This window comes from Onychostruthus taczanowskii, unplaced genomic scaffold (assembly GCF_017590055.1).
Source record: "Onychostruthus taczanowskii isolate IOZ18803 unplaced genomic scaffold, ASM1759005v1 scaffold28, whole genome shotgun sequence".
NCBI lineage: Eukaryota > Metazoa > Chordata > Aves > Passeriformes > Passeridae > Onychostruthus > Onychostruthus taczanowskii.
Window position 1 is genome coordinate 8,504,261 of NW_024500128.1, and position 13,582 is coordinate 8,517,842.

Sequence of the window (13,582 nt, forward strand, 5' to 3'; positions counted from 1 at the left end):
GGTACATTTTCCATTAAGGCTCTTCTCAAAGTGCAACTTACAGTATGCATTTATCCCTTTAAACAAATCTACTGTAGTAGCTCTCTAATTTTCAAAAAGCATTTCCAGAAATTTTTTTGGGAAAACTATGCTTGTAGTACCAGTTTCCAATGAATCTGATACTGCTACAGAAAGCTTCCATCTAACTCTGTCTTTTGTCTTTTTGTCATGACTTTTTAGTTATGCCAAGCAAAAACTGCATTCAATGTCCTACATAAAGAATAGGCCAATTCTCCACATGGAAAATCTGTTTAACTTGGTGATGATATTGTCATGCAGATGACACACAGTTACTTGGCACTTCATGGAGACATTTGAAGGCCTAAACACTACTTCAAAAAGTTGACAATGTAAACACGTATATTTGGAGATGTTAATTAGCAGGAGTTGTTAAGTTTGAGATTTATGATCTATCTTTGACTCCTTTTGCCTCAGGCTGTTCCATTTCTTTTGTATTTTTTTCTAAACCTCCAAGATGCTGAACATATCTTCAGCCAGCTACTGTTTCAAGATCAACCCTGCAACACAAAACCATTTTATTTTTATCCTCACCAGCTGCACAATTTTCCTTCTCAAATTACCTCTATCAAAATTTCAAGATTATAATGACTGAACTGTAAAAATGTGGTTTCATACTGAGATAGCTGGTTTTGTGTAAAAAGATGGTTACATACAGGATGACATATGTAGAAAAGTAGAGAAATAAGACTATAACTCTTTCCAAAGAACTACATTTTTTCTGACTATTAAGACTTTTTTTTAAAGTTCCTCAAAACTCTCTAAAGTTAAACTGCTCCTAATGAAATCCTGCACATAAACATCTAATAACTATAGTAATATTTTTGAAAAAAATCTTGTAATACTGTCATGATGTTGTGTTCACCTAATAAATGAAGCTTCTTAATTTTGTTGCAAGAGAAAAGAGCTGTTGTCATTGACATAAATTACCAATTATTTAATTTAATAAGAGTTATTGCTTTGATAGGAGAGTCAGGGAACCAGTAAAACTGCGATGCCTTGTCTGACAAAAATAATATCTGTGACTTCAAGAGGAGCAGCATATTGCATGGGGCTGCATGAGGGATTCAGGTAGGCAGGAAAGCAGGGACATAGAAGGAAATAAAAAGGAAAGTCAAGTTAAGAGAAAGAGTTTTAAAGAATGTGAATATGAATCCTATGAAAGTGGGGGTTCTTTTCACTAAGAACTTCCTTTGTCTCATCTATTCTACTCTTATAGTCGGTGCAATTCTTGAATTCTTGATAGCTGAGTAACACTGACTTATAAGGCATGTGAAATATTACAGCAGAAATACAGTTACTGTCTACTGCTGAACTAAAAAACAAGGGCAGTGCTAAATTCTGAGATTTATATCAATTTTCTCCCATCAGCTGCGTTTTTTAAATGCAGCAGAGGCTATGTGTGGGACTGTACTGGAGAGATATTAACTCATGGAAAGGAGATTTTTTTTTTTTTCTAGAATTCAGCAGCTGGTAGTAAAGATAAAATGACATTACCTCTATTGCTACTTTGGGAATATTGTGTTTATTACAGTGTGTTCCCTACAATGCCAGGAAAAAAATAGGCTAGCTTTCTCATCTTGTTTAAAAAAGAACTGATGCTTTTTTGACTGGACTGAGTGGCTACTTCTTATGGCCAGCATCTAGTCATGGGTGCATTCTCCTCTGAGGAAAATTACTCTATACAGATTTTTCCTTTAAGGTTTGACTGTAATTTTTTTGGACCTTTATGAAATGTTTTTAAATTTTCTACATTCTAACAGGATTCAGGTAGGTCTATTAGAGCTGTTGGCTTTCATGTAAGGAAGATGTCCAGAGCATTTTTCTTGGATGCCAGGTAGGTACTGCTAAAAAAAGCCAGTGCTGTTGAAGGGCAGAATTGCAGTCTGAAGAAGTCTGTGGGAACCTAAGCTTCTGGGGAAGGCAGGAGCTCAAAAGATTTTTCAGCAGCTATGCACTTGAAAAGGGCTGTTTTGAATAGCACTGGTCCTCAGTTACCTACCCCAAAAGGAGGTGACAAGATGGGGAAACTAGGAAAAGGGCTTTATTTCTTCTCCATACGGAGAAGAAATATGTTTTGTATTACCTCATTGTTCAGGTTTTAAATGTGTGTATAGTTTCCTGAATAGACATATAAAGAGACAATGAGGTTACATCAAGGGATAAATAGGTATCCACACACGAGGAACAGGCCATGTAAAACTAGAATATGTGAGGAAATTAAATGGAAGTTAAGGCTTTCCTCTATGAATAATGCAAGTACAGCTTGAGTACAGCTGAAAGGGAAAGTACAAACTGTGGGGTTTACTTTTTTTCCAAGCGTACTTATAGCCTGAGCGTCAGCATCCACACAGTGTTTATGAAAGGTCCTTTTCCCTAAGAGAAGAACCACCATCCATTTTCTTAACAGAAATGTCTAAACTTGGCTAAGCCTGGAAACATGGAAGTTTCTCCTGTAAAGACTCATTGTATCAGAGAGCCTGGTCATGGTTTAGTGCGAGAATAGGAACAGAGAAGGAAGAGAGAATCATTGAAAGGCAGAGTGTGAGTGGGCGAGGTAGCACAAAAGTTAACTGTTTCCCTGGATCTTTAATGGTCAGGAGGATGAAATCCATTTGTCATTATAACCAGCTACAGAAGGTAGATCTAACTGCTGTGAACCTGCCAAAGACTCCTGCATGCCCATACTTTGTGAAACTGATTCATCTTGTGCCTACAGCTTAACAGCAGCACTTCACATTCTGAAGCCTAGATAGGCTCACATTTTTCTCTCTTTTTCTCACAGGTGCATAACTTTCCATTATAGGACTGTCTGCAAACAGCAGTTTCGCTTAGCAAAAAATTTTCAAAGTTTGAATGATTTTGTTCCACGTTGGCATAAAAAACCTAAAACCAACTGCAGCTTTTCAGAATGTCTTTTAGAGACCTGTGGGCAGGAGAGGGGAAAGTCAGACAGACTAGCCATGCAGGGGAACAGACAGCTGACCAGTCTTTGTAGGCAAGGTTCAAGACCTCACTCTGACAGGATCTCGGTGGTGGTCACCTTACTTAAATTTGAGCTTTTAACTCAGCTGTACCTGCCTACCCTGGTCAATGGAAAAAAGATTTCTGCTCAGAGAGGCTAATTTAGATCACACAAAGCAGGCTTTTCCTCTAAGTCACCTTTAATAAAACAGCTTTGGTCGGTGTTCCATTTATAACAGAGGAGGCCTGAACTACTAACTTACCTGCCTATAGATGTTCTCTAATTACAAGTGAGGCTGTACAATGTAACCTGGGATGCATTTTTTTTTCCCTCCTCTTTTGTCTGGAAATTTCACTTGCAATCAGGGAAAGCACCTTAGCAAAAGTTTACACAATTAAGAATCTGAACAAATCCTCAGGACCAGATGTTTTGACATTGAAAAATAAACAGTAAGTGCTTTTTTTTAAAAGCATGCATTTCACTGGAATGCTCATTATCAGAAATATTTGGCAAATCATTACAAGTCACCTTATGTTTATTCGTAAATTATTCCTTAATGAGATAATTTAAATTAAAAGATGTTGTGTGAACATAAGTGAGAAATTATCTAATACCACTTATAAATAATATAAATAAGTACACTAAGAGATACAACAAAAATTGTATATGCCAGGTCCTTGAGTTGACTGATACTAGCTGATAAGAGTAAGAGCATTTTAAAAATGCATTTGAGCCTGAAACTTCTTAACAACTGGATTCTCAGTGTAACTGCACAGCAGTCAGGGACACTGACAGGTTTACCATGCTGAATGTTTTGTTTACTTGTGAACATAGAGATGCCCGGTCCGGGGCTGTTTCTCACTGTATGCAGAGAGGCAAGAGAGGCTGGGTCAGAGCTTTTAGACTCTCATTTCAGTCGCAAGTTATTTTGATTTTGGGTACCACAGAATTTAAACTGGCAGGGAAAACACTGGCAAATCAATGATGAATAGTACACCTATATAATTGACATTTTAGAAGGTTACTTGTTTGTATCACACTAGAAATCTGGCCCTTTTTTGACAAAAGCCGATGTCTCCCTTCACTATGAATGAGCAATTTTTGCAAAAAAAAAAAAAAAAAGACCATATTTAACAGTATTTGCTCTAACAGTCTTTCAGGTTGACTTTGCCCTCTCACCTGTAGCTGTGCCTCCAAAGCATACATTTCTTTGTCTTACTCTGACGAAAAAAACTCTAAATGCAGATTTGAATAGCTCTGTGAAAACCAGTTTATAGTAATTTTTCTCCTTTCTTAGTTAAGCCTAATCATCAGTTACTGTAGGTCAGCTTCATTTTCCTTTTCTGTTCAGAATACTAGACTGCTAAAATGATCTTTATTAATAAAGGAGTGAATGTGTTGCATTTTAATAAAGGTTTTAAATGGCACTCAGAGATGGAGCATATTATATCTACAAAAAAGAAAAGCATTAAAGTTTTTGCTGTTACTTGCCTAAAGGACTGCAATTCCATATTGAACTTACAGCCTCCTGTGGCTGGGAAAGACCTCTGTCTCACAATTATTCATGCTATGGTATTTTTAACACCACTGCAGCCCCTAAACAGTAGCACTTTCACTTGACAGTACTTAGCAAACCACTCTCATCACTTAAAAACAGGTCAGCTAAGAAATACTGAACTGTCAGGGAGAAAAATTCCATGAGTCTCTAGTAATGTGAGACTACAGACATGAAACTCATTTTATTTTAATAAATAAGAAGATGGGCAAGCTATTTGTCACATCTAACTGCTGATGTCAGAGACACAAGAAATCTGTTTTTCAGACATCCTTTGTAAATATATTTTACAGGGTTCCTGAGTTAAATTCCCTGACAAGGAGCATTTACTCTCTCAATTGGTCTATTGAATCAAAGGGAGGTTCCTCCAACAGAGGCATATGTCAAAGGAAAACAAATTCAAATTATTTCAATCACTCACACACAGATTTCTCATTTTCACAGCTGGTCCTCTTTGCTAATGAACATGCAACATTTGCTTATGCTTCAGCACTTTCCTGGGAAGTGCTTATTTAACACTGAATGACTTCTTGCCTATGCAACTGGAAGTTGTGCAGGACTGAGTACTGTGTTAAGAATATTCAACTCACACTCACATCTGGAAGCCTAGTCCTCTGCCTGACAAACATGAGTGTAAATTTATCAAATATGCAATCTTATACCTATCAGGAGTATGCAGCAATGGGTCCTAGGCAGTAGGTGAAATCCCTGTCATACAAAGAATTACAGTTTTCTATCAAGTAGTTACAACTTACTTGCATTTAAATAAAGTGCACAGGAAAAATGAACATCTAAGCCATGTTTTAGATTTCAAAAATCCAAAACTGATGTGCTCCATTATCCTGAAGAAATTTCAGGCCTTCAGCACTCTCAGATACTTAGAGGCGTATTTTAGACCGCATCACTCTTTGGAGTGTGACACAGAAGGACCTGAACTTTTAACTGTAGGAAGTTATGGATGTCTCAGCAGTGGTCTGGAAAACAGCAGAGCTGTCTTGAATGTGCTTGGATGAGTAAGAGACATATAATGCCTCCAATACTAATACAATTAGTATTAGTACTAATACTAATTCTATGAAATGAAGATAAATAAAAAGACTCTGTGAATGTGTGCTCTTGGAAAACTGCATGAAAATAGTTACCTCAAAAAGTAAATTTGGACTAAGAGTCCCCACCTTCTTGTGGGGAAGGGAACAAGAGAAAGAAAAAAAAGTAAAACAGACTCTGTGGAAATAAAACTGGACCTTTCAAGCACAGTTCCTTAAGTCAAAGGATATTAATTGTCAAGAAAAGCTGAGTCCTTTGAAAATGTATTTTAGGAGATGTCAATGGACAGATTTGGGCTAGGGAAAGAAAAAGAAGAAAAAGGCTGTGGTACAGTAAGGACAGGATAAAAGGCTGGTTTGGACCTTCAGCAAGCACTTCAGCATACCTTCTTCCCAGAGCCATGATCCTGGGGAAAAACAACAGGAACAATAGGAAAGAGATTACAGAAATTTATGGCACAACATTAAAAAAGAAGTTTAATGTGTCTGTTGAGGTGAAAGAGAGAAAATAAACTAGTTAAGCTCTGTTATAAAATTTTACTTTGAAAGTCTAGAAACAAATTTCCTTAACAAGCTTTATGAAGGCAGAAATGATGTAAAGTGAAATGGAGGTCTCTGTTGAGAGGCAGAAAATGTGATCTCAGCAAATGCAGATTTGTAAATCTGACCTCAACAAATTTTGACAAAACCAAATCAAAATGAAACAATAAAAAAAGAGAAATCCTCCTAGATCAGTTGTAATGAATAAGATGAACAATTTTCTAGACAATTTTCTAGAAAATGTATTAAGTCAAAGGTAGACTGTATCTATTTGGATTTCATTTAAATTATTGAATATGCTGCTGAAAGGGAATCTATTAGTGAAAAGATAAAAGAAGGAAAGTTGTAAATAAGTTTCATGGAAAGTTCAGTGGGATATGGATACTGTTGAAAGGAGAGGTTGAGGGTTGGTTATTGGTGGAGTTCTTCAAAGAACAGCACTTTTAGGGTCAATATTCCTCTCTTTACTTTTATTACTGGATTTTTTTCAAAGATTACACAGGTCATAAGGCCATTTCTCTCTGGCACTGTTGAGGAATACATTTAGCACAGACAGCTTCGTGTGCAGCTGCAGACTGAGCTCTGGGTGGCAGGACCTTGTATAACAAAGGGTATGGGGACCTGTGGCACAGTGACCAGAGACATGGCAGGAGCCACACGGCAGGAGCTGAGGACTCCAGGCTTTCCCAGGCTTACCTGTAAAGCTGTAAACCCCCAGGGTTTCCCTGGTTTGGGGTCCCTCCTTGGAGGCAACCACCTCAAGCTTTTATTCTGCTATTGCATCTTGATTAAATTGTTTTAAGGATCGAAACGTCTGAGAATGGGCTATAGGAAATCTGGGGTCAAGTGGGTAAGGAAACCTGATGTGACTGTGTGAGTGTGGTATGTGAAGCTGGGAAGAGGCCTTGGTCCCAGCTTGGGTGGTCCGAGAGGGACTGTACCAGAGTGGCTCACGAATGGTCAGATGGGGAAGCTTCTTTAACTTGAGGCAGGAAGCATTGTCACACATGGGGAGGCCCGGATCTTGAGGGATGAAGTCAGGGAAATGGGATAAAATTCAGCCCTGGAAATGCAAACTTCAGTGCCAGTGACCTGATTCAAACCACTGCAGATGAAGACAGACAAATGTATCCTGCCTGGGTCCCCTGGAAATTACAGAAAAATAGAATGGAGACCTCTGGTTCACCAAGGAGTGACTAGGAGACACAAAGGTTAGAAGCAAGGTTTCTGGGAATTAATGATACTGTACAAGCTCCCACAGAGAATACCATGCACAAAGTCAGTCACTCTTTTTCAAAAAAGATTATTTAGTATTGAAATGAGGGCACTGCTCTGCTACCATAATGAGATGAAGAATGGAGAGTTTATTTTATGTCAGCCCAGCCCAGATTATTTAGTATAAAAAAATTAAAGGTTGGTAAGAGATATGAAAGTAAATTATGTGATGGAAACCTGCATCAAGCATGGAAAGGACATGTTTAAGCTAAAGCGATATTATTAAAATTACATGCCACACAAGCTGGCAAAAAATAAATGTATACTGGAATTAGAAGAGGATGAAGCGTAGAGGACATCCCTTAGCCATTATTATGGTCATACAGGTGTTGGCAGAGCTTTTTAAAAGTAGTGGTAAAAGCTGAATTCAAGAGAATTATTTTATGAAGAAGAATACAGTGTAAGAGACTGAGACAGTGGACTGAAATCTCTTCCAGATGTGTAAATAATTTGTTTTGCATGAGTGATAATTTGCACTATTTTAAAAATCCTTTTTTTTTTTTTTTAACCACACAGATTATAGTCAAGTCATTTTTGGTTGTAGAAATATAATAGATTTCTTCTCCACTTTGGCACCATTGAAAGTGTGAATAGAATGAACGGATCACATTTCTATTTTGTCTTAGATATCTCAAAGTGCCTAGTAACTTATCTGACATATATATCAAAGAAAAAACAATACCACAGAGTTTCAAACAGAACAAGAATAAGAAAGAAAAGTCAAAGTAAGTGTAAACACAAGAATGAGTCTGCTGAAGAGACATTGATAGGTTAGAGTATTACTTTCCTGCTTTAAAGAAACTCTCCTTTACGTAATTTGTTGCAAAACACATAAAAATACTTAAACTAATTTGTTTCCCTTAGTCTTACCTTCACAGCATGTACTCACCATTTGACACAGAGGCATGGAAGTAACACCGAGAAGGAAAACTGTTCTTTCTTCCCCTTTCATGGGATGTTTTTAAGCTGTTTGGTATTCCTTTGAAGACTACAGCAGTAGTTTAAATGCTGGATATTTATCACTGGTGTGGAGGGTGAAACACTAACTGCACACCATACTGCCTGCCCTTTTAAAATATTGATGAGTACCCATCTATGGAGCCTCATAAAGTATTAACTCTTTAAGTGGGGAAGATCTCTGCTTAGCAGCATAGCACAAGTTCTATGCGATTTAAATGGCACACAACCCAAAGAGTTTCAAGCTGTTTATGTTGGTTCAATATTCAATATTAACACCTGGTTTTGAACCTCAAGTAAGCAATATTGCTCTATTGATCCAGCAGGACAGGTATGCAAGTTCAGTCTTCGTGATCAATGTGGGGATATTCATAAAAGAAGTTCACATCTTGAACTTCAATGCTTAATCCTTTTATTGGCTTCCTACTCTTTTCAACTTCCATTTTATGTACTGCTAATCAGGTTAGCTCATGTTGGAACAACTGTTGCATCTCCTGAATTGCCATACCTGAATTTGAATATAATGGTCTGCATTTCCCTGAATATTGTCCACTAGGTAGTTAGTGTGTGAAAGTGTCAGACTGGGGTTGACTCTTTTTTTTTTTTTTTTTTTTGAAATACATAGTCCAGATACCATATACAATTGGTGATCTAATTTATATTTTTTTTCTTCAATTTTTTTAGCTGCTGAAATTACCTAGCTGACCTGAGTGCGAGCAATTTCTTTGACCCATCAATTTGTGGTTCAGAGGAAAATTTTGAGTCCTTCCAAAGATGTGTGATTACAGTACAACACAATTACAGCTGTATTTTATCAAATAAAGTAGACGGAAATGAGAAAACTGTGGGGGAAAAAAAAAATTGGTCTTCACAGAAATCCATCAATATTTTCAAACAAGTAACTTTTACATGACAGACTGCCTGCAATGGTAGGGGCAGGACTTGATACCCCTTCTGAGGTATATGAGAAAGCCTGAAAGACTTTTAACATATTGACGTGGAACTCTAATAGCTTGAGGATCAGCTGTACTAATCCACTCTAGTGGCACTAGCTGAAACATTGTAGATGCTCAGGTGTCCTCTAAAACTTAAAAATGCTAAAGCAATTTTCAAAGATAACCCTATTGCCTAGGAATACCCCAGCCACTGCTCACAGAAGAGTGATAACAATTTGATTCATACCTAAAGAAATTAGCAGAAATGGGTTCTTTCCTCTTCATATACAAATGTCAGTAAAATAAAACAAGAATAAAGTTAACAGAGTTATGTGCCAGCTACCAAACATAAAGAAATCATGCCATGTGTAGGATTCCTTTCCATGGACACATATTAATTTTAGAGAAATTTTAGTTTTCTTTACTAAATTCCAAGGTACATTTAGATAAAAGACATCAGAAATATGATCTCTACTGCCACTAGATTTCTGCTTATATTGCTAAGTTAGTGGTTAAATAAATATGCAGTGTGTCTTTAATTGCTACCACCCAGAAGAAATTTTCCCTCAGGATTCGTTAACTAATGACTTCCTCCCTTGCTGAGTTGTAAATTTACAAAAGACTTTGGCAAACTAGTAATTTGCCCTCTTGGAAACCAGGTGTAAATGTCCCAAACAGGTGGGAGCCATAACTACAACTACATGAATGTAAGAAATGCAGCAATTTCTTGTATTTGTGTGGTACCCTCCTAAAGTCATTCTCCTGGTAAACTTTAAAGTATCCACTCAAGTCTTACTGAGGTGTGAAGTAAATGTTTTCAAGAGCCAATAAATTAGTTTAACAAATTAATTATTAGTTGTGCAAGATTCTTAGTCACTCAGGATCTAGGGTTTTTAGCACCGTAGCAGTGCATAGAGTACCACAGGATGGCTCTTTCAACAGCCAGGGTGTGCTCACCTGCAGCTATGCTCCTAATCCTCAGGAAGAGATGGTGGGAGGCTTTAGCACGTGTTTAAGAGTGGATGGAAAAAATTCTGTGATTTCATAAAGATATTGTTTTCTTTCCTGCAACAAAGCTGTGTGACTAACACACAAGAGTCATCCTTCCAAATTTCAGCTACTTGGTAGCAGCCTGAAGTTCTGCCTCTCAAACTCAGCTCTAGTCAGAAGTTGCAGTACCTGCTCCCTGTCATCTTCCAAGTACGCTCTGGAGGGTGCGAGATAAAATTCATTTCTGGACTTTAATATGAGCAGGGATTATGTGCCACCAATGTCTGTGATTACTCTGGACTGGAAGGAAGCTTGCAGCTATTAGTTCGACATTATTTTTTTCAAAATTGCTTTTCTGCTGAAGTGTTTTCAAAGGCATTTTGAAGGTTGCTATTATCCATGTCGGTTCTCTTTGTATATTTGGAGTCATAATAGGTGGAGTGTTTTGCCAGAGGAAAAAATGGTCAAGTTTGAAGTGTTTTGCCACAGAAAAAAAGTTGCTATGGGCTAATTAGACACTGCACAAACAGTTTTGCAGTAAATGCAGCAGACATGAACTTGTTAACATGAGCAGCAGAGAGTGCCTGAAGAAAGCTTAGTTTCCTGTGAATGACAGGATAGCTCCCTCAGCATGGGACACCACAGGATAAAAGCACTGACCTATGCTTCTGTCAGACTCTACTTTCTGAAGTACCTTAGGAATTATTTTAGAAAATAAAAAAAACCAAGCATAAACAATATCTTTATGAAATCACAGAATTTTTTCCATCCTCCTGTTTCCTTGGACCAGAAAAAGAAAACTTATTACTCCAGTGACCAGAAGTCTCTTTTGACTCTATCTATTGAAATGGCAATACATCATACTATCTGATCATATTTGCAGCTCTAAAATGTGAATACACAGATTATTTGTTTACGAAGAATATCTCTCTCCAAGTAATGGCATCAACTGCATGGTCATAGCTTTTGCTATTCCAGTGTACTTCTTCAAATGCTCAAAAGACTGAAAAATTTTGATTATGATAATTGATTATAAACTAGTTTGCAGCGTATATGTTCTCTGGCCAGATGTGCCTAATTCCCGTTGTCATCCTTGGAAGCACATGGGTGCACAAGCAGCAAGAGGGAACCCTCTGAGCAGCTCTTCACTTTCTCTGAGTTTTGGATCCATGACAGTCTCTTTTGGGAGCAGCATTCTGTGACCCAGCAGGGAAGTCCCTCAAGCACCATTGTTATCAAGTGGCACATGGAACTCCTCAGCCATTCCGGCACAGGGTGAGGATCACAGCTGGGATCATGGGGAGCACACAGCCCACGAGGCCCCACGCACAGCCCACAACACTTGAGCAGCTGGTGCTGGCAGTGCAGTGAAGGCTGCAGGTACTTTGGGGACCTCACTAGGGGCAAAGCTTTCCACTGCCCATATAACACTTCAGCAATTCCAGAGAAGTGGACTCAGGGCGGGTGGAATTTAGGTACCGTATCCTTTTAGAGCCCGGGCTTATACCAATAATCCATTTACTTTTCATTTTCCATGAACAAGGGAGACTCCAGTAAAGCTAAATATGTATAGTGAATATTGTATGCTATTATTACTGGAAAAGCACTTCTCTTTTAAAGAGGTTGTATTACACAGGAAATACCCCAGTTCTCCTCCTTGGAGTATAGCTTCTAGATAAATATATAAAATAAAGAAGCTCAAAGCTCGCGTCAAAACTCTACCCACACAGACAGATAATTTGAACTCACTCTCCGGAAAGTGGAAAGCTGTAACTGCAGAATAATGTAGCAGTCTTCCTATATTAGACCTAAGCAGCCACTGCCTTTAAACTCAGGCCAGCACAAGACCTTCCCTGTCAAGCAGCTGTTTTGCTCACACCTCCTGTGGCTTTACCCACCTGTAAGCTCCTAGTGACAAGAACCTCCCTATTTTTACATATTTACACAGCATCACTATGAAGTTCACAGAAAGATCTGTCAGGTGCTATCTTGGTATCAATCATAAGTAACAGAGGATCAGTACAAGCATATTATCCAAGTCAGCTGCAAGGAACTTTCATTATGTAAGGTTACTACTTTATCTTTTACCTCTCCATCTTCCAAGTAACACCCCAGCAGTCAGAAAAACTTTTCACATGCAAGTCAATTAAAAATTCAGAGGCCATGCCATTTGAGCTGAAAGTTGATTTTCGGTAAGGTAAATTGAGCCACACTGAAACACTCACAAACAGAAAAAAGGCTGTGAAAACAAAAATCCTTTTCTGTGTGGTGTACATAAGGTTCGTTGTGATAAAGCTGTGACTTTCCTGTTTTAACAGACTCATTAAACAGGGAAAGTTCACTGATGAGTCTGCCAGAGAAGTAAAGTCAGGTGAAATACCCCAATCCCCAAGACAAAATTATTTTCTATGAACCTCTGAGGAAAATCAATTTTTCCAACAAAAACCCTCTTAGTGATCTGATACTTGGTGTGAAAACAGCTAGCAATATCCATTGATAGCGATCCCCTTCCTGAGCCCCGTCACTACCCCAGGATGTTATAAGGAGAAGAAAACCCAGGCAAAAATCCGCAAACCCAAACATCTCAGAAGGCAGGGATTTCCCAGCTCAGACTGCTGAGGTGACAGGGAGAATTCAGAAGCAGGAGTGTCGGAGCAGGCACCGCAGTCAGAGGTGGCTCCTTGCACTCTGCCGCTGATCCTGGCACAGGGCTCCAAATGAAAATCAAAGCAATACATCTCTTTTCAAAACAAAGAAAGAGGAAAAAAAAAAAAATCTCATTCTCTGAGTACCTTTGATTCCTGGCTGGTAGTTGATGCTGGAGAGGGGGGCTGCTCTGTGCTCTCCACTTCATTCTCTTTCTCCACACTGTCCACGCTGACTTCAGCCGTGCTGCTCGGAGGAATCATTTTACCTCTAAAACACCGCTACTATCAGGGGAAAAAAAAGCTACAGATGGTTCGTGCTTTTTTTCATTTAATGTCCTCTTTCTTCTCTGCTCTTCTAGAGCAAATGAACTCCGACCGCTTGGTTTCACTATATTTGCCAGACTAGAATTCTCTGGATTTTCTTTTTTTTTTCCCCCCTTCTCCTCCTCCTGCCCCTCCTTCCTCCCTCCCTCCCTCCCTCCCTCCCCTTTCCTATGCGATTGTGCTGCGAGGGAGTAAGTTATCGATGGTTCTGTAGGTCAGTTGTGTGCCTGCTTTTCCCCGACACTCCTCCCTCCATATGAAGCCTGGAGGTGTGGAGCGGCGTCGTGACC

General features: G+C 38.6%; 1 protein-coding gene across 1 annotated transcript in view; it reads right to left on the bottom strand.

The window, feature by feature from the left end:
* Nucleotides 1-13,361, bottom strand: part of STAC (SH3 and cysteine rich domain) — a 72,566-nt gene extending 59,205 nt beyond the window's left edge. Inside the window, exon 1 of the mRNA XM_041407793.1 lies at nt 13,113-13,361. Coding sequence (XP_041263727.1) covers nt 13,113-13,229 — 117 coding nt within the window. The 5' untranslated portion in view covers nt 13,230-13,361. The remainder of the gene's footprint in view (nt 1-13,112) is intronic.
* Nucleotides 13,362-13,582: the final 221 nt, after the last annotated feature.